General features: G+C 36.3%; 1 protein-coding gene across 3 annotated transcripts in view; it reads right to left on the reverse strand.

The window, feature by feature from the left end:
• vegfc (vascular endothelial growth factor c) overlaps window positions 1-24,863 on the reverse strand; it is a 42,190-nt gene extending 17,327 nt beyond the window's left edge. The window contains exons 1-3 of one of the 3 annotated variants that reach the window (XM_008419325.3): window positions 24,544-24,863; window positions 7,033-7,273; window positions 4,022-4,212 (exon numbers count right to left, since the gene is read on the reverse strand). In XM_008419325.3, coding sequence (XP_008417547.1) covers window positions 4,022-4,212; window positions 7,033-7,273; window positions 24,544-24,663 — 552 coding nt within the window. In that variant the 5' untranslated portion in view covers window positions 24,664-24,863. Of the gene's footprint in view, window positions 1-4,021; window positions 4,213-7,032; window positions 7,274-8,450; window positions 8,739-11,158; window positions 11,225-24,543 lie in introns of those variants that run through there. The other 2 variants (XM_081610760.1, XM_081610762.1) reach the window with 2 other exon arrangements.
• Window positions 24,864-26,918: the final 2,055 nt, after the last annotated feature.

A 26,918-nucleotide genomic window follows, 5' to 3' on the forward strand; every position in this document is an offset into this window, starting at 1 on the left:
TAATTCTGGTCTGCCTAAAAACCCACGTCTCGGTTCGGCTGATGTGATCTCTGTTGAGGTTTTAATATGGAGGAAAGTGAACAACTGGACAACAAAAGTAGGAAGCGGACGACAGTTCAGGGCATTCTGGGTAAAAACACCCAAAACAAACAAGTGAATTTAGTGCTTGCAGGAGTAATTCCTTCTGGTCTTCTGCCAAAGACGTAAGAAAAATCCTACAACCTCCAGAGTCTGATGCCACTCCATTATTTCATAAAAGAGAAAGTTGTGCTCAGTGTCTTCTTCAGACGTGACAAGATAACATTTTGGTAAATATATCATAATTAGTTTATTCCTAGCAACAAAGATAAGAACTGCCTTTGAAAACTGGATTTCGCCAATTTTGATTATTGGGTGTAATTAAGTCTGTTTTTGAGTAAAAGGTTGCTGGAGATTTGTGGCCCTATTTACTATGATGCTGAAATGAAAGCGAATAAACAAACAACAACAAAAATATGGCTAGTAAAATAAAAACCTAAAGTTGTTTTATTTAAGATATAAAATTTGTAGTTGAAAATCTCATACAAAAGGAAAAAAAAGTCTCCGTCTGCATCAACTTTGTTTAAACATTTCCTGAACTGCTCCAGGGGCCCCACAAAACTACTCCGAGGGTCGCAAATGGCCCACGGTCCGCACTTTGGACACCTCTTGTCTATTGAATACAGAATTGTGCATTACATTATACATTTCAGAGCATGTAGAGATAATTACTACTGTATTATTCAAGACCTTAACATTTTCCTGTGCAGAACAATATTTAAAAGCAACAGACGAGGCGTTTAGGCCTTTGAAGGCAACATGACCAACAACGACAAAACCAGAACACTTCGGATATGACATAAAAGTCCAGCAGATGAAATTACCCATTTAAAAAAAAACAGCTGAACAGATGTTAAGCGAAAACCTTTTTGCACAGAGTCACAGGAGACGCAAAAACGGTTAAAGATACTTACAGTCAAACTGGAAATTACAGTTTGTATAATTCTATTGCTTTCTAAGTTCTTTCAAAGTCAGCCAGCTGCTTCAAGCCAACGCCAAAGCAATCATCCAACTGAGTATTTCATAGTGACGAAACTAACCACAGAATGCTCTTAGCAGAAACGGTTATTTCACCCTTCACCTTGCCATATGTACATTTTAAGGCCAATTATTTTTAAGTCACATTAAAAAACTCATTAGGATTCAGCTGAACTCTATCTAGTCACGTGTGATTTGGATGATGTACGACATTACTCATATAAGTATCCAAACTTTAGCGACTTGTCTGAGCCCCATGCCAAAAAAAACCGTTTGGAAAGCACAAGAGAGGAGGAATGTCTTGTGAAACCTCAAAGATTGTGGCTCTGCACTCACAGTCTTGTATCTGCTGCCAGAAGGAAAGCTGCTCAGTTTCGGCCTTGGACTTTTTTCCTTGCAACTTAACGGAAAGGTGGCTGTTTCTCAAAAAAAAAAAAAAAAACCTTGAGATCTTCATTTCAACAACTGGAATATTATTATAAACATTAATAACTTTATATTGTACATCCTGTCAAAATAATGTGGTGTGCATAGGGAGGCAAAATGTTGAAGCAGCACTAATAAAACTAAAAAGTAGCCGTCCAAGAAATTACTCAAGTAAGAGTAAAAATGAAAGTACAGTAACTGTTCAAATTATCATTTAATATCTAAAAATGATGTAATCAGGTTGACCAAAATATGATGTTAAGTGGAAATTTTGGTCTTTTAAAGATGAAAAAGGCAATAATTCATATAAGTAACAAAAAAATAACAATTAGGTAAAATAAAATATAAAACTTATGAAACTTTAACAAAAAACTGCAGGTGTGTGTGTCTGTGTCTGATGAATTTTTGGTGAAAACATGTTTGTTTTTCATTCAGTGGGTAGAAAATCCTGAAATGTTACTCTAGTAAGAGTAAAAATACTTCAAAATAAAATTACACAAGTAAAAGTAAAAAGTACAGCGTAATAAAAAATACTTCTAAAAGTAATTTTTTTCAAAAACATTACTCAAGTAAATGTAATTGAGTAGCTAGTTACTACCTAACTCTGGTGGTGTGTAACATCAGCAGAATCAGGATAGACACATTTTTATTTGAATTATGAACAAGTACAACAAAATGGTGCAAATGTTGTGAAAAACTGTAAAAATCCACAGAAGGACATATGGAGCCATGAATTAAAACAAACTATAGAACCTGGGCAGAACATTTTATGTGTTGCTGCACAGCAATGAAATGTTTCAGAAAAAAATCTGCACACTTTCAAACATGCTGCAGGAAATCTGATCGCTGTGTTTTGTCCCCCGCATTGCACACAGTGCTCAGCATCTTTGCACAATGGCGCGTTTGACAGAGTCTCTGTCAAGTGCAAAAAAGTCGATGACAACTTTACACACAGTCCGGCACGTACTGCTGGACTCAGACAATAGCAAATTCAACATGACAAAAGAAAGAGCCGCTTATTCAAGACATTCCAACCAGATGGAATTCAACTCTCACCATGATAAAAAGCATCTGCAGAAACGAACCACACATTAAGTTCGCCATCAATAACAGCTGAAATGGACAAACTATAGACTGGGAATGAAACCAGAGGTTTGCAGGTAAACCTTACAGAACATATTTTGTCATTTCGTCCTATTTTTTCTAAAGATGTAAAAGAGAGAGTCTGTCAGTATGTGTGCAAAATATGGCGCTTTTATCCATCTAGTAGTTCATTATCCTTATCGAATTTGACACAAATGACTGTGATTAAACATAAAAGTCTCTAATAAATGAAGAAATGCATCATATTACTCTGTTAAACAAAGTGCATAGGGAAGAACAGGGCCGGATCAAGGTAGAATTGGGACCTTATGTAGAATTTCCTATTAACACCATCACTCCCAGTAACTGTTTTGATCCAGAGTTGGTGTAATCTGCACTGTAAAAAAAGAAAAGGTAAAATACCGGCAGCTGTGGTTGCCAGAATTTTATCGTATTTTATAATATGGTAAAAAAAAAAAAAAAAAAATTTACCTAATTTTTAAAAGGTAATTCAAACTCTAATTTGAGCGTTCATGGGAGATCCCTGATGGGTAAAGCAGCGGATTAGTTTGCTTATGCCTTGGGCTGGCTCTGGTGAAGTACAAGCAAAACACAGACGATTAAATTAAGATAGCGACATTCTTAAACTACTCTGGCTATTTCAACTTCCTCTGCTGATTGAATCTGCTCTAACAGTTCATATAACAAAGGAGCCAGTCGCTTAAACTGCTACCGCCAGTTCATTCAATTACCACTTAGGAAATGACTAGCACAGCTGAGCTAAAACAATAAGCCAGTACGCACCGCTAGGGTCCCTCCATTATCAGCATCTATGTGGAAATGAACAATCCAGCTGAGAGGATTTACCTCATTTTAAGGCAGCGCTGTCAGTGCTGAGAGGTGAGATGTTTACACACAGAAGTAAGAACACGAGGAGGTGGAGCATGATGGGAAACTGGGCAGTAACGTGTTTTCCAGGCCTCTGTGTGGCACATCACACTAAATTGATAATACCTATGTCTCCAGGTTTCATTTTGTCAACTAAAATGTTTTACAGCGGCAGCACGGCTACAGATGGCATGCACAACATTTCCAGATGTAATCAATAACATGCAACATGTCTATGGAGTTCTGCTGTGCTCCAAACCTTCAGCGAGGAGAGTAAACTGTTCTATTAGTGAGTGTCTAATGTTTTAAAGCGAGTTATTTTGAGTTATTATAAAATAAATATTTCATTAGCCAGCTTAGGTTAGCTTGCAACATGCTGAAAAGCTTTGTCATGGTAACAGGACAATAGCGAACCTGTAAACGGTGAAAAGTAGAACACGTTGTAAACCCCTTCTTTCAGTTTGACGGGTGTTCACGTTAACTGATTAAATGTTATTCATGTTTTGTAGCAACTTTGTCATTCAATGTAAAATCAGTAGCACAAAAGGGAAGAATGTTGTTAACTTACAGTTTTGCTGAGGTAACCGGTGGAGATATTTCTGCATTGTTTGTCCTCGGAGGGGCAGCATCCTCCACACCTATATACAGACACACACGGTGGCTTATAGAAGACGTTGGTGGGAGCCCCGAACTCCCTGCCCACATCAACACACACTTCTCTGGGCATGCATTGAGTTTTCCTCCACTCCAACTCTATACCTGCACACAAAAAAGTCAACTGTTTGCAACATTTCTTTTCTTATCTTTTTTTTTTTTTTTGCTGCACAAAGTATTGCATCCCAATCGTCATGTGTTCAGTATAACAAAGACTTGGATGCACGCTTGGTAAGATATTACATTTAAAATGTCACAGAGTCACACTCTATATTAATATTGCCCTTAATGCTCAACATAATGTATGTTTTTAGAGGCTGGGATACTATTATGCTTCCTTGAACATTTTAGGACAGATCTATGGGCTTTGCAAAACATGTTCATTAGATTTTTTGCACAAAATAATTTTAAGATTTTAGTCTGCCCAGTTCTGTTGTTCTGCCTTAGGGCGTCTTGTCACTTTAAATTCAAATAAGCTGCTGCTGCTGCTGGCCACACCCCTCAACTCAACATTTACACTCGCATGTGAAAATGGCTGCAAACACAAGCGCAATTAAACAACCATACATCTTTGAAAAGCAGAAGTAAAGCCTCCTGCATAACCAACGGGAATGCAGTAAGTTGTTTCTGGATGGTAAGTCAACAACAGAACACTTTTCCAGCAGCCATTGTACAGTGGTAAAACCAGCTGACCAAACATGCTAGAGATACACTTGGGTTGCTAGGTAACAGCCCCGTGCCCATCGATTGTGACTTAACAATCGGAAAGTTTTTGAAACGGCTCATTTTCCAGATACCAAAAAAAACATTAACTTATTGCCAAAAAATGTCTGGATGCTTTTAGAAGCAGCAGAGACCTGAAATGAAGTACAAAATTCCGCAAAATGCTAATTTTGCATAACAGGTCCCCTTTAAACTCCTTGTGTAATACAAATTATTGTTCCATTGTGTCATGGAAATAATAGAAAAGAATCATCAAAATGTTGATAAATTGTAATCAATATCAGATTCATAATTATGATCAAAATTTTTAGGAATGCTGTTGTAATTACTTATGTTTCTGATATAATTGCAGCCCTGGTTCTGAAAGCAGTCACGCAGATCCGTTTAAATGTGGAACTTCTGGTTCTAGTCTGATCAATTCAAGTTTAAACTAAAAGACAAGCTGAGAGACATTAGGAAATTCTGACAAACATCAGCATTTTGTCTAGACTTGGAAACTAACTGTGACCTAATATACTCTTAAACACGTTATACACACATGGATGGGTTTTCTAGAAAAGATATAACTGAAGATAATGCTTACATTACACTTAATTAACAATTTGTTTTCTGGGCTTATGAGTTTAAATACTCTAACAGAATTGTAGTGTTTGTGCCATTTTTCTGCGAATATAAACAACAGAAAACCCTTTTGGTAACTCATTGTTAGTTTTTGGTTGGATCCATTTATTATTAAACTAACTTTGCACTTTTTAAATCATAATGACAATAGAAACTACTGACCCAACAGACCACTGACAGCTTCAAGTCTTTTGTGGTAGTTGTGGGTGAGAAACGTTATTTTCAACCCATAAAGCTGCCAATTCTTTCTGGCCAAAAGTCTCCAGTTCCTGTAAAGTCTTGGGCTTTCCTGGATGAATTGCATGTTTGAGATCTCTCCAAAGTGGCTAAATGATAAATACGGCCCCTTCAGTAACTTTAGTTTTCCTTTGTTTTTTCTTTTCTATAATCTATGACAGGTCGACTTTCGTTTTGGATCAGAGCCACATGCAGGACTTCTGAGCTGATGAGTATTTTCTCATAACCTTCTGGATAAATCTTCCCATCAATTTTAACCAAATGCCTTGCATCTTTGTAGCTCACACAAGAACACTCCTGGTGTAATGTAGCGTTGATAGTCGTGGCCATAAAGTTAACTTTGTTTCAGGGTTTTTTGGCTCTTTGGGCCAAGTAATGACTTTCGTATGGCTACTCGACCATGCAGCACATTTTTTCTTTATTCTGCAAGTCAAAACAGTTCCACTACCAGTATGTTGGCTGGAGCCATTTGTAGGTTTTCCTTTGTATGCTGAACAATTTTCCAGACATTTGTTGCTTGGTTCAATCATTTTACACTTCCTAATGAGGATTTAAACACAGTTAGCCATTGTACAGTCCTGTTTATAAAGCTCGCCACCTTCTCCCAGAAATCCTTTGAAAATGATTACGCTTTTCCTGTGATTTTAAATCCAGCAAGGTCAAAAATCACAGGATGACTGGGTGAAACACACAGGAGCCAAACACTCCCTGACATTTTAAACACACACGCTAATTTCAGCAAACAGCTCAGCATTAAGCAAAGTTACCTGTAGGAACATTTTGCATGCCTGTTTTTTTGTCATCAGGCCTAAACTTCCAGCTTATGTAAACTTTTGATGAGGTGCATTTGAGTAGTTTCTGATTTTCATCATGATTTAAAAGGAGCAAACATAATAGTTTAATATTAAATGGCTTCATCCAACGATTAGTCATGAGAAACAGAGCCATTTTTATATTATATTCTCTGAAAAAGGGCAAATTTAGAGGCGGGTTCTAAGGAAGGTAGCGTGTACTCTTTCCCAAGTCTAATTTTCTTCTGTTTCTGTTATTTCTAAGTCAAATTGTCAAGAAAAAGTTGCTTGATAAAATGAACTGTTTAAAAGTAAACATCTGAAACAAATCTGAGTCGCTCCATATAAACACCTACAGCTGACCACCAGCCAATGGCAAATATCTACTTACAGGCATTGTTCCCAGATGGGAAACTTTAGTCCGATAGCAAATGTTCTTAAAAAACAACATAGCACTGTGCGTGACAAAAATCCTCATTATGTAAAACTCCCGTTGGAAAAAAGGCTTTTTTTTTACATGTAGGTGTAAAAGGGGAAACAAGAAGACACTTACTTTTAAGGACATCCAAGTTGAGGTAGGCAGCAGCGTATGTTGGCTCCTCGGCTTCAGAAAGCGGCCGCAGCCGGTGAGTCTGTGGCCGCTGAGTGAATTTGGAAGCTGAGGATGCAGCGACAGAAAGTTTGGATCTGCACTTCAGAGCAGCCCAATATGAAGGATAGATCAGACTCATCAGTTCATCTACACTGGAGGCTGAACGCAGCTTCTGCTCCATGTCCGGCTTTGGTAATGTGTCCTGTAATTAACAAGAAACACCTTCACTCCAACGTCAAAAATATACATGGTTCCGATGATTACTTCTGACAAATCTGGGAACAGTTTTTACAAAGTCACAGATTGTACGTGGCTCTGTGAAAAATTATCTACACCCTGAACGCTGGAGGGGTTTTTTTTATATATTAGTTAAAACTGTCAGCATGTTGTGACAATTTGTTCAGACAGATAATCTGTGAAAATCAGTGTCCTCCACCTCGTCCTAGAGTTATTATATCCGCCTGAAGAAATGCACCACTAATGACCAAAACCAACCAATCAGAGCCAGAAGGCGGGGCTTAGCGCTGTCAATCAAAGCGGCTAAATGTGCTAACGGTGGATAAACAAATTACTGTTGCCCGTCTTTGAGAATCGTTTTCATTTCATGACGTACGAACAATTTCAGATCAAGCCACAGCATTTCTATCAGAATTAAGGCTAAACTTTGACTAGGCTGCTCCAAAACTTTTATTCAGTTTTTTGGGGCATTCAAAGGTGGAGTTGACCCTCAATCTTCATTTTGCAAGCTGGTGGCCAGACATTCTCGGATAGGAAACTTAATTAATGGTATTAATTAATTAATGGTTCCATCAGGTGTTAAGTGTCAGACAGAATTATCAAATATGTTTTACTGTCAGTACTGTCAGTATAATGTTGTTTCTTTTCTATTAGCTTAGTTTGCAACAAATGTAACAGGACAGAGGGTTTCAAAAAATGTACACTTTTTACACATCAGTCCACAGAATATTTCTGCAAAAGTCTTCAGTTGCAGAGATAACCCAGACGTTTATTTTGGTAAATGTTGGATGAACAGCTTTTAATTCAGCAGTTGTTCTAGACTTGAAACTCTCATTTTTTCCCAGTTTCTTTCTCGTCCCAGAGAATCATGAAAATCATGAACATTATTCATGTCATTATCATGATCTCACCTGATACAAATGGGTCTTGCAGTACATTAGAAGTTGTTCTGGGTTCTTGTGTGTGCTCTAGAATAAGTCACCTATGTGCACTTGGAGTTATTTTGGAAGGAAAACCACTGTTCCAGGTTTTCTCCATTCGTGAAAGATGGCTCTTATTGTGATTCACTGGAGCTTCACATCACTACAAGTGTTTTTATAACACTTTCTGCACTGATAGACAGCAAAGTCTTTTGTTCTAACCTGTTCTTTAATGTCTTTACATCAGGACATGTGTTGAATGTTTATGGAGCAGCACCAGTTGGCACCAATCCCATCTTCCCTAAGAAAAGCAATGCCACCAAACTGTAAGTTCTGGAGTAATGGCCCCTCCTGTGGGGTAGGTAGCTGGGTTCGGTGCAGCACATTTCTGTGCTTCTTCAGCTTGACGACTGCTACTTTTCTGCTTCCCTGTGACCTCCCTCAGGGTTGAGCACATCGCCATCCTGTAGGGGGGTCTCTGGTGAAGCCAGATGCAGTCTTGATTTAATAAAATCAGTCACAAAACTAGCACATCATCTCCACATGTGTCTAGCTTCTCCATATGGTCTGCCTGAAATGCTACAACATGCCAGTTGGTGCAACTAACAAACAACTGTTTGATTAATGTAATTAGGGCTGAAACGATTAATCTGTGCTGATTAATTGTGATTAATCGACCATTAAAATAATCGTCAACTAATTTAGTAATCGATTAATTGCTAAATGGAGCATACAGACTCAAAAAAAGGAAATTTACTGAAAAAACAACACTGTCAGAGCAGTAATTAAACCAAAATGGTACAAAAAATACATAAATATTTTCCATTTAAGATAAAAGTAGACCTTTGTAAATATGTTGCATCAAATACTGTATAAAAAACTGTATAAAAAATCTCGTTATTTTTGTATAACAAATTCATAATTTGTTATACAATTATTAATCAGTTAATCTAAAAAATAGTCACCAGATCAGCTCTATACTGTATTAATGTTAAGTAGAAAGAGGTGATTTTTAACATATTGACGTAAGAAGTATTTTTTTAGCTGCAGATGATCTAGAATTCACTAAAAGAACTGCTACGTTACTGCATTTTAGGCAGATTATGTAGAATTAAAACATTTATTTTAGATATAAAATAATCAAAACCTCTTTATGCCACGAGTTAGTCATTATGAAAATGTTTAAGTATTAGTCAAACCTATAACTGCATAATATGGCAAATATAGGTATTTCTTGGTATTCCTTTGTGCAGTCACATTATTTTTGTTCTAGTAAAGTTCTAGCTAGTTTTCCATGTTTATGTTTAACACTTTAAACACCTTACAGAGACAGTGAATAAAACAAACCTTAAGCTTTTTTACAGGCCTTAACAATTAAAATATAATGAAAACTATAATAATGACCATCAAAAACTGAGAGAGAACCCATTGTAGTTGGGGGGTTTTCTCAGTGCTTGCAATGCAGGATCTTTATCTGGTGATTCTGCTGCCAGTCGGACATGATGTTACATTAAAAACTCTTGATTTATTTCTAATTAATAGGTTTAGTCAGGAATCAAAGCAGAACTTCAGGCAGCTGGAGTTTAACAAATTCATCACTAGTCTGCGTGACTGTTATCTCATTTCCTGACCTTTATTGCAGTTACTCATATGTTATTGTACTATTAATGATAATGATCAATTTAACATTCATACAATCAGAAACAATACTTTTGCTGCAACCAAGGCCATATCAAACACAAGCATACACACACGCCTTTGTATTAGAGGCTTTTCAAACAGACACTCAAGCAAACACTCAATTTCCCACTTGTAATGTTTCCTTTTGGAAGAATGTGTTTATTTACGAGTCTCCACATATTTACACACACACACCTACTGTCCTTCAGCATGGGAAAAAGCCGTCTCTCTGGATTTGTGAACCAAACAATTGAGAGCCTTTAAATGAGACTGTCACCTGACAGATTCTGCTTCCTGCCCTGATACGCCAAGAGGCAGCAGAGACTCAATGGCATTACATCACAGCACTCATTATTTTCATCTTTCTTCGATTGTTTAAAATGGACATTGTTTTAAAATAGTTTTGAAATGAAGGAACCGCTAAGATAGCTAAACAAGATGAAGCGCATTTTGATTGTTTCTAAAATAAACAAACCTATGAGTGTTTTTAACTTATTTTATTAAGTTTTCCTATTAATTTTAATCTGCACACTAAGGGTGAAAAGAATTTGAATTGAATGTTACCAAGAGAAAACACATAATAAAAAGTAGAACTGCGTATTTTCTAAATGTACTACCCTATTACCAAACATACAGTCTGAAAAGGAGTATGAAGGTTAATTTATTTAATAATACACCTTTTCCATTCACACAGCTACACATACATACACACACACACACACACACACACACACACACACACACACACACACACACACACACACACACACACACACATACATACATATTTTAACAATATTATAAATAAAAAATTATTTGTTCTTTGAATGTATTTTGCTTTGTCAACAAGTTGTTTCTCCAGACAGTTATTGTTCTGTTCTGCTGTTGTTGACGGTTGGTGGTTACCATAGCAACCAGTAACTTACAGCTCCTCCTCCTTTTTCCGTTGCTGTCTTTAACTGGTACGCATTAGAATCAACTCTGTTTTTTTTTTACAAGTATTATATTTGAACATATGTTTTAGACAAATTTAATACTATACAGCGTTTCATGAATAATTTGGCTATGTTTTGCTATGTTTTAATATTGTCCATTTTAGCTATGTTTAATTTTACAGATATTAACTCCTGCTAACTGCTCATTGGGAGCTATTGCTTTATAGTTTGTATTTACAGTTCCGTTATATATTTCATAAAATGTGTGCATAACCGAGAGCAACGGAAAAAAAGTAAAGTTTTGTGACTTCATACCTTTTCGTAGGCAGCCTGGCGCCGACTACAGTGGTACAGTACTGACGTCATAACAGACGTCAGTGCTCTTAAAGTGACAGTACAAGTATAAGTGTTTAACAAAATACATTATAGAAAACTCAAACATTATAATAAAAAAATAAAAGCACATTTTCTAAAGTTGTTACACAAGCAAAAGGGGAAAATACGCAAATAGCAAAAAAACCAACTGCATTAATAAGATTAATTGACGATCAAACTGGCAAAAAATATGCCAATTTGACAAAAAATGCATAGACAGAAGAAATCTGAGATGGAGTTGCTGCTGAAACAATAGCTTTTGCTAGAACATCCAATATGAAAGATGTTATTAAATAAACCCTTTAAATCCTAAAAACAAAGCTGAAGCATAGAAATCATTGTCTTATATCTGCTCAAAAGTTCAGGGTCTAACTGTCTGGGAAAAGTGTAAAGATACAATTTCAAAGGTAAAGAGGGAGATTTTAAATCATATCTTCTGTTTGTTGTATCTGATTACATTACATTGACATTTTTTACTGAAAGTACAGAGAAATATGAGGCGCAAGGTCAAACTGATGCAGACAAAAGTCAAATGTTTTTCAGAAACGCCTGAACGTTTCATCATTTGTTTATAGAAAGCCTTCTGAAGTGGTGTCACAAATCCTGAAGGTGTTTATGGATCACGGGAACATAACTCTGTACACACAGAAAAATTAAATGAAAAAAGAAATCACCCAGCAGGCTCCTTCTCTGCAGGATTGACAGCTAACACAAACAGCCAAGTAGCTGGATTTTCCAAAAACGAGGCAGAGCCAACAAAACACTGATGGGGAGCGGAACCCTAAAGAACAGATGGTAAAACACTCAGACACGCAGCCGATGTGGAAAAGCCCTGTCAGATACGCAAACACAAAGAACATCAAAGAAATACGCTTCTTAAGCCACTATATAAAAATGCTTTATGTGCTGCTCACAGCTGACAGTTATTTTATATGACAGTTTGAGCACGAACATAGTTTGTACGTCAGATGATGTGGTTACTGGCATTTCAACCCAGCTAATAAAGAAACATAATATAATATAATATAATATAATATAATATAATATAATATAATATAATATAGAAAAGACAGTAAAAAACGAACATAGTTTGAACATCAGATGATGTGATTACTGGCATTTCAGCCAAACTAATTAACTTATATAATATAATATAATTATTATATAATATACTATTACATTCAATGAAAAAAATAGCATAATTGTTTTATAATACTATTATAACTATACTGTATAATAGTATAATATAAAATAAATATTATTATTGGACGTAATGTTATTACAATAAGATAATAGTCACATAATAACAGATTATGTTAATATAATATGTATTATTATATAATACAAAATATAAGTAACTTTTTTATAATAAACTAATAAAGTTATATAATATAGATTACATAATATCATATATACTATATTATATAACTTTATTAGTTTTGTTGAAATGACCACAAACTATGTTCATGCTTAACTGTCTTTCCTATATTATATTAGATTATATTAGATTAGATTAGATTAGATTAGATTAGATTAGATTAGATTAGATTAGATTAGATTAGATTAGATTAGATTAGATTAGATTAGATTAGACATTTAAATTATCCAACGTAATGAATAGCTTTATATTAGATATATTATAGTTGGTTGCACTATTGCATTTAACACAAAGATAGAAAAATAAAAGAAAACATCCTTTTGTTGTCATATTTTTAAAGAGAAACACATTGCAATCCATTTGCATAGTTGAAACGTGATCATGCGTTTCAAGTCGAAAATCAAATTGTTCTGAGTAACACAAACTGATCAACAACATAAGGCAGCTTTGAAAAAGAATGTTCTCTGCACCAGATCATCTGTCTTTAACTGAACTCCATTCAGAAACGTCACTGGATAAACTTGAGAAACAAATTAAATAGACTCCAAAGTTATTTCAGGGCAACAGATAAACAAAGCCCAACTGTAAGCGCTGCATGAATGGTATTATGTAGCAAAACCTTATGAAACCATTAATATATTCTCATCAATTCCAAAAATTTAGTTTCAATTTGTTTGTTTTTTGTTGTTGTTTTTGTTTTGTTTTTTTACAGAGACTTCACAATCCACTTTATTTATATTTTCGGTTGTGTTTGGTTTTTATTTTGAATATTTTAAAAATCTTCCAATTCCAGTGCCATGTGTTGTTTACAAAATGTAAGCTTATCGGGCTTTGAGCAGGCGAACTTCTATTATGCCATTGTTGTTATACGACTTAAAAATGGTGTCAAAACAACAACATTATAATTTATCACACTAATTTATCGTCCAGCAAAATTTGTTTCAACAACATGTCATGGCACTCCACACCAAAGTATGAGGGAGATAACAAATCCCTTCAACAAACAGTTAAAATGTGTCTTACCATTGCTGTTTTTCCAGTGAAAACGTGTTTTTAGTCTATACAACAAACAATGTTTCAGACTTCATGCATTTAGGGGATATTAAACAGGCATTAGGACACAGAAATAAGCAATCAACAGCAGTCTGCACCCCTAACAGGGAAATATGCTGCTAATTTAATATTGATTGTATATATTTTTAAAATTGGTTTTAATGACTCCAACGAGAATTCACTCACTCAAACTGATCGATGGTTGCGGTGGTTAAGGGATGCTTATGCATAAATACCTAAATATGTTGTTGCTGAGGTGAAAATCTCAATGAGGCTCAGGAGAAACACTGTGGATGGATAAAAACTTCATTTTCAAGCAAAACACACTTTCAGTTGAGAGATTTCTGTCGTTTTGTTTTTTTGTTGAACTGTTTCAAGAAAGGTTAAAAACTGTTGTATTAGGTTGTAACAACATTAGATATTTACACATAAAATATGTACTCTTGTACAAGATAAACTTCAATATCACAGTTTGGATGTAGAATCACCTATTTTCCTTGAAATTTAATGGATATGGAAACCCTCGCGTGAATAATCTGTGCACTGTGCTGAGTGCAGTTATTTGCATGTGAAGTCGCTAACCGCTGCATTTTTCTTCACCAAACAACCGGCTCAAACCCTGTGGTGTGTTTTCTTTCTCCGTCTCTGTCAGTGTTAGAGTTTAAAATCCATCACGGATGTATTTGTTTTACAGTCGCTGCTGGATAACTTCTTTATGAGCATGGCTGGGGTGTTTAAACGTCTCCCAGTAGTAAACAAGTTGTGACTTACAAGGGCAGACCATGAGACTGATGCAAATAGGGAGAGAGGAGATCAATCTTTTTTGTTACATTTTCATGAATTCAAACCCAGAGGTTGAATTCTGGCTTTTTGTGACATTTCATCGCGATCCTTTTGGCATGTCACAATATTTGTCTTACAGCTGATCTCTTATGTTTAACTGCAATAACTCCTAATGAGCGGCTTTAATGAAACTGTTGTGTAAGTTTAAGGAAAAGGATGTGTTACGTCACATCTGCCCTTGTTCCCTGGTTTCAACAAAGGATCCCTGGTGGTCAATTTCCTTCTGCTACTCTAAATCCCCAACATTTTCCCACACTGTCAGAGCTCTTCTTAACTCTGATGGCTCTTAATTCATGCCGATTCTGGTTTCTTTCAAAACTCACTCAGTCCCTCTTTAAATCATCTCTTCCTCCTCTTCATGATGATTGAGAAGTCTCACCGACCTATGCCACTTTTCAACTTTGCTCCCCCCGACTAAGGAATGCAGAACATCAAATCTGAACACACAACATGGAAAATCATGGAAATATTGGTGTTTTTATCAATCTGACAGTCTTATTATTAGAGTTGCTATTTACCGAACCTTAGTGACAGTGACAACAGACAGTAGAAATAGGGCTGAACAATGAATCAATAAGAATATATATCGCAATAGACATGATCAATATCAATAGATAATACATCTGATAGTGTTTAATATTCACTGAACCACCTAGCAAAGACTTCAGCTGCTCACCCTCTCAAAATGAGCTAAGCTAGGTAGATAGAATCAACTGACTCGCTTGCTCCTTGGTTACCTAGCAACTCACTCACTCTTTGGTTACCTAGCAACAACCTGTAGGGCAATTTGCCCACCATGCCTCACAACTGTAAAAATATTAAATAAAAGCTTGGCATGAAAATTGTGGATGAAACAGGAAAAGTCACCCCACCAGTTTGGCAGGATTTCAGATATTTAAAGCAAAACATCTAAGCAATAATTATCAATATTGACTGAAATGGTTATATCGTGATACGTTTTTCAGCCATATCTTCCGGCCCTCAGTGGAAGCGGACCAGTTGAGGCAAAATATCAACATTTCTATCTGAGTATATTTCTGCAACAAACTGCTGATCAGTCACACAACACGCAGCTCTGGTGAAATATCACAACCAGGGTCTGGAGTCGAGTTCGATAGGCAAATGGTTCCTTGCAAACAAAATGATGCAATCTTCGTCGCATGTCTGTACATCACTGGGAGCCAATTTTGGCACTTCGAATTAAGTATGCAGGAGCCTTGAAGCTACAGTTTACACTATCTGTGTTTCCATTGACCAAGGAATTGTGCTAATTGAAATTACAAAAATAAATCCAATTAATGCAAACACTATAAAATATGCAAAATCTGAAGGTATTTAGAAGAAAAATGCATCTAAGCCTCTCAGCTTTGAAAATCTGACTTCACTATGGACATTGAAAGCACAATGATCAGCTTTCTCCCAGTTTCTCTCATTCACTGCTTCTCCACACCTCCCATTCAGACACACAGAGCCCAGAACCTAGTGAGGTCTACGGGTCAGTCTTTGGAGGGTCCAGCACCATTGGTTAACCTTCACATGTCAAAACATGAATGAATGAGCTCTCGCATACTTTGAGTTCAAAGAGCATTGAAAGTCAGAAAGGTCTGCGGTAATCCTGAGAGGTCAGAATGAGTTCCTAAGGACTGGAGCTTTAGTTTTTAGCTATTTAGTCTATATTTGCTCCAGATGCCATTTTTTCCAAACAGGATTATTTCACAATGATTACACCAACCGATTTCAGATGCAGACAGACGGAATAAAGTTACAAAATGCAGAGGAAAGAATCCAGGGAATAAGTAAAAGACAGAGACCAAGAGGGAAATGCAAACAGAATCAAGATATTACACAGAAGCTTTTATATAGAACCTGGTGAAGAAAATGACATCATGGCTAAAGTCAGTGGCTAATTGATGCAATCTACCACAAGTTGGAGTCATTATGCTTTATATGGGTAAATGTATATTCATTACATACACATTCAGCGTAATGTCGCTTTCCTACACAATTTGGCTTGATTCTCATCTCCTTTCAGGAAATGTTAACTTTATACCATTCACTTGGATTCCTCCAGTAGAATTTCTACCGGGCCAATCGGTGAACAGCAAAAGTTGTGAATGATGACATTAATTTTCTGCGTTGTTTTAAGACTCCAGTCTGCCTGTAGTTTTAGCAATGTCAGCGAAGGAAGAGGAAGTGAATTTCTTCCTAGCACGAACAGGCACATTACATACATCAGGGCCAAATGTTAGTGATACAAAGCGAAAAACATGGGGCTGGTTTTTACCAGGCTACCTGTAATTTAATTAGTTTGCAGTGACTATAGATGCATTTGATGCTTAACTGATCTTAAGAGTTTTGTCCTGTCATCAAAATATTCACTTGAAGTCTGCTCAGTTGATTCTGAGTCATATCAGACGTCCATATCAAACTCTTTTTGGGTCGCAATTACAATGCCAACGCAGCTGAATTGGTTCCCAAACATTTTTCAGGTAAAGATTCTTCATGTCCATTTTAAAATATTGCTGCTGCTGGTAACTCCAACAATGTAACTTAAAAAACTTGTTTATACTGTTTTGTCACAATTGCATCCTCTGCTTTGAAGTTTTTCACTTGAAGTGTAACAATAAAACCCCAGACAGATGTGAAGGGAGATCAATAGAATTGATTTTCATAAGAACATAAAAATGACTAAGTGTGTGATATACAACAGAAGAGGGAATTATGAACTACAACAGGCAGGCTTTAATTATCAAAGAAACTAAATAAATTCTGAGGACACCAGAAAAAAAGGCAAGAATAATGTTTAAACTGTTTTATGCTTTTGTATCCATAACAATCATAAATAGAGCAACTTCAATGTCTGACCAGAGGTCAGGAGAAAGCCTGAAACAAACCCTTCATCCTGTCAGAAGATTGTTTTTCAGTTGCACCAAAAATGAGATCGCCTGTTGATTCTGCTTCTTATCTGAACCACAAACTCAACTCTTTCAGGTTGTTGGGGTTCTGTTTGCTTAATCACCTTGGAGCTTAAAGAAACAGTGAGAAATGGCACCAGATGCTACATCGAAGCTATTTTTTTGCATGTTTTTAGACGTGTGAACACACAGATTCTTGAATCCATGAAATACTTCCTAATATATGTTATGAAAGGAAAAGTAGACTATAGAAATGAGTCAAAAGCAGCACTGTCTGTATAAAAGAAGGTCCAATGGACTCCGGAGCACGTTGCTGCACTCTTGGCTGTAAATCTGGAAAGAAAATACAATCAAATGGTTGAGGTCTGGAAGCATTTTGGAGATTAGAAGAAAAAGAAAAAACAAGATGGAGTTAGTGTGATGCTGAGTACAGCAGCACCTTGGTCTTAAAGTCTGTGAGGGTTTACAGGATCAGCTCATAGTGAGTGTACCACCAGTCACTGGCCCAACATGTCATCTTTTCTAGTCCTGTTAATGACCAAATTACTTGACTTAGATGTGCTGAAGAAGAGAAATATCTGAAGTTTGCACAAAAATGGTTTAACATTGCATATAAAATAACACAAAAGACTAACTAGACCTAAGAAACATTATTAACTAGCATCACTAAGGAAGGACTGAACTAAAGTAAAACAGAAACAAGACTGATCTAATAAAAAGGAACTAGAATAATCACAACATTCTAGCAAAATCTGAGTTAAATTCTTGTTTTGCTGTGTTTCTGCTTTGAATTCACAAAGCACATGGCAACACAGAAGCACTGAGTCAAACCACACTTTGTTTGCTCAAAAATCAGTGATTCACACCATACCCACATGGAGGGGGCTGTATTTTTCTGTTTTTCATTCATGAATATAAAATTAATCGGATCATTGGCAACATATTGACTTTCTACATTAGACAAGTGAGCTATACAAAAACAACACAATATATATTTTTGTTTTAAATATCTGAACTACTGCCAAAATTGGTAATTTAAAAGATTTTAACAAGCACATTAATGTTAACAGGGTTAATATATCTTTAATGGTACAGAGGTTAACCAACAAACAGAACCGCTACTCTCGGAAGTCAGCATGTTTTATTTTCTAAAATGCTCAACAGGAAATTGACTTTCAATCCATTGTTGATTTGAAAAGCACTTATGTAAGTCTACAAGCTCCACCTTCTTGTTGCAGCTTTGAAATTCCACAGATTACTCCATTTGACAAGAAAAGCACAAATTTAAGTAATAGCATAAAAATAGACTGTGTTTGACATTATGGGATAATTTCCTGCCTTTCTGGCAACTACAACCTTGAAATGTGCAACACATCAGCAAATACCAAAGATAAAGTGTTCTGATAAAGTGTTCTGATAAATATGCCAAAGCGAGGAAATGAACTGCATAATATATGAAATTATTTGTAGCTATCACCTTTCACAGTAAATCTTAATAGTGTATAACTGATTTTTCAAAGCCAATATCTGAGGCAGAAAGAGGTAATTGGTCAGAGAAAAGCAGTACCAAAAGCTGAAAAATACAGTAGTTCAAAGTGGAGAGATAAGAACAGCGCTAAAATATTTGGCAAAGTCACAACATTTGCACAAGAGGCAAATCTGAGGCCAAATCAAATCTTAAAAGGTTGGCAGCTAAATCACATTTGTTAAGACATTCTCCCAAAAAAAAAGTCAGAAATAAGCAGAAAGCATTCTGAACGATTCATCGAAAATAATAGTCAGACTTAAATGTACATCTGCATCTTCCAGAAATTGATCAGCTGAAGTTTCTGAGTGAAAAGGTTTTGCATAAAACAACTGATTTATTACAAATTCTCAAGGTTTACTTGATCAGTCCAGAACAAACATTGAATAGCTGTCTGTTAACAGAAATAATAACATCTTAATCTCAATAATAACATTGAAAGTCATTCCAAAACCTACAAACTACCTCACAACCTCAAATATATGCAACAAAAATACAGCCAACAATGTCAATTCATATTCTATTGTCGGTTAAACTCAATATGTTTTAAATGGTATTTCTTTCAATTAATAGGGGAGTATAGCAAAAATAAAAATGTTCAGTTTGATGCTAAACATTAGGCAGCTGCTGTATAGCCAATAATGACTTTACGGCGCCTAACTTAAAAAAAATCAGACCAAGTTTCAAAGCATTTGCTAGGCAACATGAGGTCAATGCTTTGAGGGAATGTTCCTCATTTCCAGTAGGGCAGCAGATTTAACCCCTTAGTAGAGATCAGAGGAAAGGCATCAACGTGAAGTTACTGCAAACCGTATTGGAGCCATCTGCATGTTTTCTGAAAAATTTCTGTCGTTTTTTTTTTTGTCTAAATACATATGTAGCAGGGTTTATTTTAACAATATTATAAATGTAAAGTTTGTCAAAATGTGCCTATTTATTCTTTGAATTTATTTTGTTCGGTTAAGAAGTCGTTTCTCCAGACATTTACTAATGATTTAAGTTCTGCTGCAATGCTCTTGACGGTTGGTGGTTACCATAGCAACCAGTAACCGACAGCTCCTCCCCCTTTTTTCTATTGCCGTCTAACTACTGTTGGTGTTTTCTTTACAAGTATTATAGTTTAACATATGTTTTAGACTAATTTAACCATATGCAGCAATTTAGCTACGTTTTGTATATGTTTTTAACCGTTATCATTATTCATGCTGTATATTTTAGCTATGTTTCATTTCACAACTGTTAACTGCTGCTGCTAACTGCTCATTTGGAGCTGCTGCTCTGTAGTTTGTTTAGGGTTATTTATTGTATTTTATCAACTTTATTTCCTCTTTTGTTAGCATAAATAGTGAACCTGAGTTGTGAAGTCAACTTACTGGATCTGAGACGAACACAGAAGAACATTACGTTCATCCTGTTACATGAAGTACCAGCCGTATAAAACACACACACACACACACACACACACTACCTGGCAGCTGCTTACATGAGTTTTCCCTCTGACATTAGGGATGATCCGGTGAAATTCCTCAGTAAGGAGAACTTTAAAGGCAGGAAAGAAACTCATCATCCCAATTAGGACTCTACTGTGATCAAATAGAAACACTCATCTTCTCCTTTTGGCTTGCTCTGCCTCACACACTCATACCCCACACACACATCCACTTGACCCTTGTGACACCTGTCTCTGTTGGCTCTTTTCACTGACTAATTTGAAAAGACCCCCTCCTAATCCTGCATCACCACCACCAGCCCACCCAGCCACACACACACACACACACACACACACACACACACACACACACACATCCCACTGCCAGGATGTTCCCTCCTCACTTGAGCTCCATCATGCAAAGTTTAATTTAATTCACTTTAATCTGTATCTTTTTTCAGCATAAGGTTAAACCTTTTGTTTGAGTGGTTGAACTCAGAGGGTGCATTCACGCCAGACGTGTTTGGTTCACTTTAATCCAAGTCCACTTTGTAGAAAGTCCGGTTCACTTGGGGAGATGTGAATCAAACGCTGATGCGGACCAAAAAAATGCAAACTCTGGTCCGTTTACAAACCTCAGTCTCGGTTCAGCTAAAGTGAACTGTGATGGTCTTTGAATGCATATGTGAATGCCAAGCAGACTGGTGACCGCGGATGACAGCGCAGGGCATTCTGGGTAAATACAACCAAAACAAACAGGCAAGTCGAGTGCTAGCAAGAGAAACAGCTCCTGGTCGCCTTGACAAAGACAAAAGAGAAATCCCACAACCGCAAAGACTTGAAGCAACTCCATTTTTGTCGAAGAAGAAAGTTGTCTTCTTCAGATATTTTCATGTAGTTTCCTTCAGTAGTTCTTGGTGCAGCGCCACCACAGGCCAGGGGGGGAACAGATTTAACAAAAGGTTTAGTTTGAAAGTGAACCGCAACAGCTAAAAAATGGAACAAATGTTGCAATTTTGGTCCCAATCAAACCGAGTCTACCGGACTACCAGATGAAAACCTGACTTTAAGACTCGTACTTAAGTTGCTTTTAAGTCACAAAAATAAACAATTTCGAACTCAACTTAGACTTGAGACTTGACTTGGACTCTTGGTCTAGGACTTGAGTCATTTATTTGCATGCCGAGTGAAAGGAAGCTCCAGCTGCTGCAGATGTTTTACTATGAAAGAATGACCTTATGGGTGGATTATTATGGGATGTTTGTGGCTCATAATCTGTCCATATTAGATGTAGCTTCATTCAGATTGCTCTCCTACTGAACGCTTTATTAACCAACTTTGGATGGTTTCAGAAACAAAAATAAATGTAACCAACTCCTGAGCCTGAGCTGCAACATTGCATGGACCCTTCCATCTGAATATTTAAAAAATAAAAGCACTTTCCTGTTCTTTTCATTCAGAATTTGGAAGCTCTTTGAATTACTTTCTAAGCTTTGTTCTCATTCAGTGTGTTGTAATTTATACCACAAAATTAAACATAAGAACTTGAAGCAATATTTAGTACCATATATAATGAAGAACTGGACAATAAACTTGTTAACAGTTGTTGCAAAAAAAGAATTTTTTTTTTATATTAGGCCAAAGGACAAGTAGTACAGGTTTGGAATGCAGGAAAAGACCTGACCTAGATGCTGTGGATTCAACAAGTGTTGAAATGTTTACTTCTAATGTCAGTCATTAGAGACTCGAGACCTAAATTGGATTTGGAGAAACTGACTTGTGAAAATCTCTGGTTGAAACTCACTTACAAGACTTCAGATGAACCAGAACAGACTGAACGGATCAGAAGGGCCGTGATAAGAAAAGCACAAATTATCCAAGACGTGCAGCTTATCTAACCCTAACCCTTTAAGGCAGCTTTAACATCAGACCAAAGCAAAACTCTGTTTTTTCTCCAAAAGAAATTCACACGTGTCTCTGAATGTAAACAAAAAAAATCTTCTGACCCTTTTAGCTGCTTTTTACTGCATTGTTTGACCTTGTAAAGGGATTTTACAGCAGACATAGTGGAAGCTGATGGGGACTGCAGCTCCCCCTTGTGGTGGCTAAAGGATACAACAGGCTACATCCTGTTTTAGGCAACAATATAAACAAAACAACAATTTTTTAAAAATAGAAACTATCTGTCCTGGCTTTTGTTACAATTGGAAAATTGATTGTGATGAGATTTCTCCTGGTTTCAGTTTCCATTTAGATGAAAAAACAAAACGTTGCTCTTTCAGCAGCTTGTCTTCTTGACCTCTGTTTTGTTCTAACATAACGGTTCTTCCTGTGCTGAGTTTTAGATTACCTGTTGACACCTGAAGTAACCACCACCTTGTGCACCAGGCTGCATATTATTTCTTCCCAGAGTTATGCGGCTATCCGGGTTTTAAAAATAAATTAAGCGGTACTGAAATCCATCCTAAGTAGACTCAAGCGGGTAAAATTAGGGAAAACATGAAACTGATGACATCATCTGCAATTAAGCCACATTTTCCACACTCTTCTCTTTCTTTTCCATCATCATGATATTCACACCACTTTCTTTGGACTTTAAAGTCCACCCAACCGGTCAAATACATTCCAGGAATTCGGGAATGTTATAGCCTAACAAAAGATGCATCCAAGCTATGATTTACAATAGTTCATACATTTAAACTGATGATTGCAATTCCATATGTTGTGCAGCTCTAGTTATAATGAGTCTGAATTTGACTGTAATTGAAATGAACTGTTGTTAAAAAAAACCTGGTAAATAAACTAAAAATGGTCAAAGTTTATTTAAGTTAACAGAGGATTGATTCATATACTTCAATATAGCTAAATTATATGGCTTTATATTATTTATTTAAGTTGGAATTATCTCAGTTGCATCATGTAAGTAGACCCGACTTTACTTTGCTTGTCTCGGACCTTTAAAGCAGCCGCTTTAAAAACAAGATTAAAACATGGACTTTAACTTAAAGGGTATCTGTTGTTGCTACATATGTTAGAAAAAGAAGGCAGAGAATGTGTGTTACTAAGAATATTGACAAAAAGTTTCTTAACAGACTTGCTGTCTGCACTTTTAACACAACAGCTTCTGAAATGTAGACACACAATTGCTGCAAATAACATAGAAAAAGAGTCCAAATTAAATCACTAGCCATGAAAAAGGTGAATTTTCTACATTTTTGACACATCAACTTTGACTAGCAAAATAACGCTTCATCCCATGACGTTATCACCCAAACATGGAAGTGGAGAGATTTCAAAATACATATTGACAAAAGAACATTTTATCCTCATTTACATGCTTGTTTGCCTATATTTAACATATTAGATGCTTGAAACAACACCTTGGAGGTGTGCAGGTACAAACATCACCTCCAGCCGGGATTTTATTATTGCACTCATAAACAGAAAATCTAAATAAATTTACATTTCTAATCATATTTAACAGATTTTCTGCATCTTTGTTTCTATGGCATTTATGTTTGTTTATTAACATTGATTTTGATAGCTGCGTGCTTTATAACCTGTTTTTATGATTTTGAAACTAAACAAATCTATTTCTCTGACTGGAAAATGTACATTTTGATACTTGTAAACTGCAGATTGCAGCTCTCAGCAAGGATTTTTATCCAATTAAGTGAAAGTTAATCATTATTACTATCATAATTGTTATTTTAATCATTGGTGTCTGATGAGAAATACCAAAACACGCATAAACCCAAGAGCCACAGTTTCTTCTTCTACTGCTTTCTCAGTTGGACAGTAGAGGCATAATCCCACTGAGCATCACTTCCAGTCCACTGAACCAGTTATTGCATCGTTTCCCTGAAAAGGTCTGCTGAGTGTTTGGGGGGGAAAAAAAATATTTCAATAAATCTGTGACAAAAACCAGGCCGTTTTGAGTGATAAAAGAAGAGAATCAGAACAAGAAGCACAGATGTTTTGTTATTCAAACAAAAAAAAAGAAATATTCAGCATTCACAAACTGAAATCATGCCAACACTTTCTGCTCTCCCACAGTGAGACTCCACAAAGAAAAGCTCTGGGATTATGAGTGAGCACATGATGGAGCGTGGGGGTCCACAGTGGGCCAACTGCGCTACAAATTTCACGCACAGACAAAGTTTCTCCTCCAACTAAACTCACCGGCTCGTCCATCGGCTCCTGCTCCGCGTACTCATCATCATAGTCTCTGTGGCTGAAGTCGCTCGCCAGGTTAGTGTAGAGCAAATATGCCAGAAACAGAGATATTCCCAAAAGGTGCATGTTTATAAGACGTCTGCGCAAGTTTGTGATCCAAGGCGCATAAAGAGGGAGATTGTTAAGTCTGAATGTGCGCCGCTGCGGCTGATCAGCCTCTCACATTTGGCCCCGCTCCCTCTCTTTCCTCTTTCTCTCGCTGTCAAGGTCCAATTGTTGCTCCGCGGAGGGCCGGCAGCATGTGTATGGGAGCCGCTGCGGATGGAAGCCCGGTCATATGGAAACAGATAAATCCGCAGGGTCAGCGGAGACTGTCGCGTCAATTTATCGCAGAAAAACCAACCGCATGTGCCTTCAAAATAAGAGCCCAAAGGTGGGGCCCCCTTTTAAACAGCAAGAGGACAGATGGAGGAAAATACTCCCCAACATGTTCGGTTTGATTCGCTCAGAGGTGGGCAGAGTTACCAAAAGTAGTACTCAAGTAAGAGTAGCACTACTTCAACATATTTTTACTCAAGTAAAGTAAAAAAAGTAGCCATCCAAGAATAAAGTATTTGTTATAGTACTGAAAACTGATCACATTAGAAGTTATTTAATATTCAAAAAGTGACATAATCAGTCAAACCAAATATAAAGTTAAGTGAAAATGTTGGTATTTTAACGATAAAGATTACAATAATTCATATAAGTGACAAAAATAACAGAAAAATTTTCAAAAAATGTTTCTCAATAAAAATGTATGAAACTTTAACAAAAACTGCAGGTGTGTGTCTGTTTCTAGTGAATTTTTAGTTAAAACATGTTTGTTTTTCATTCAGTGGGTAGAAATACAGAAATTTTACTCAAGACTAAAAATACTTCATAATACTTCATAATACCACTGCAGAAGATCCTTCCTGCACAGCCATCACATTCACCTTCATTACTCTTTGAAGAATCTAAATTAATGGGTTACAACAACATTTAATTTCCCTTTGGGAGTAATAATAAAGTATTTTTTATTCTAAATTTTATAAAATTACTCAAGTAAAAGTAAAAAGTACAGTGTTGTAAAAAATACTCCGTAAAGTAACTAAATAAATCAGTCAGATTTAAATGTATAATAAGGAAAAACAAACTTGTGTGTAAGATACAGGAACTAGTTTTAAGTCAATAATTCCTTAATATTGATGAGAAACTTCTTGTTCAATTGGCAAATTATTTCACTTACACAAGATAGTTTTTCCTGTGCTGTAAGTGAAATAATCTGCCTCTCTATTCATCTAATAACCCAGTAAATCACTAGTTTGGTATCAAGAAACATTTTTTCCAGAACATATTTGATCTTTGCTTTGTTAAAATCAGAATTTCTGCAGTTGATTAGAGGACAGAGAAGCAGTTTATCTTCACAAATCAGAAAACTTCATCACTTCTCTTCCTAATGAGTAAAAGTATAAACAACAGAATGTAAGCAGGTTCAGCTAAAGAACATTTGCCTAGCATGCTACAAAGTGAGAGAGTTACTGTACAGACCTTGAGGAGAAATGTAATACTGACACACATGCATGCATGCAGTGGAGAAATGGAAACTTCCCTCTGTGTAGGGGGTCATGCTCCATCTACAAGTCTAGCAGACTTTGTTATTGAAGAATAATGTGTTGTGAGGGGCCACACTGCAGACATGTTAGGGGATATGAAGTCCTTCAGCATGACCAGCATTCCACAGGACTACAACATACATAAACAAATGCTCACATTTGCAAAACACACGCACACACACGCTCAAACACACACACACACACACACACACACACACACACACACACACACACACACACACACACACACACACACACACATTAAAATCAAAGCAGACTTATTAAAAAATGTCTCTTCACACAACCATTCAGAAGGCAAAACTTTCAAGCTCAAACTTGTCTGAGATTCTATTGTCAAGAAGTTTAAATTGTTTTAATTTTTAAATAATTAGACTCATCTTGCATTTACAGCTGGTATTAATAGCAGCTGTCTTGTGTCCTCTGATGTATCGATGCTGACCTGGTGCACAGCCTCATTGCTAGCATAACGGCTATCGCTAGCATGTTGACCTTCATTACACCTGTTCAAAAGCTAAATTTAGCTAAAATACTAATGTTATCTTCAATGGAAACATTATCATGTCTACATACACTAATTGGTGTGAATGGCAATACATTTTGTGATTTTTTTTCCACCGTGGAACAATTAAACACAGATTAATGAACAATTTATCTATTTAACTTTATTTAGTCAGGTTGTCCCATTTAGAGCCAATGCCTCATTTACATTTCTTGACAGAATTA

This window comes from Poecilia reticulata, chromosome 1 (genome assembly GCF_904066995.2).
Source record: "Poecilia reticulata chromosome 1, P_reticulata-male-v2, whole genome shotgun sequence".
NCBI lineage: Eukaryota > Metazoa > Chordata > Actinopteri > Cyprinodontiformes > Poeciliidae > Poecilia > Poecilia reticulata.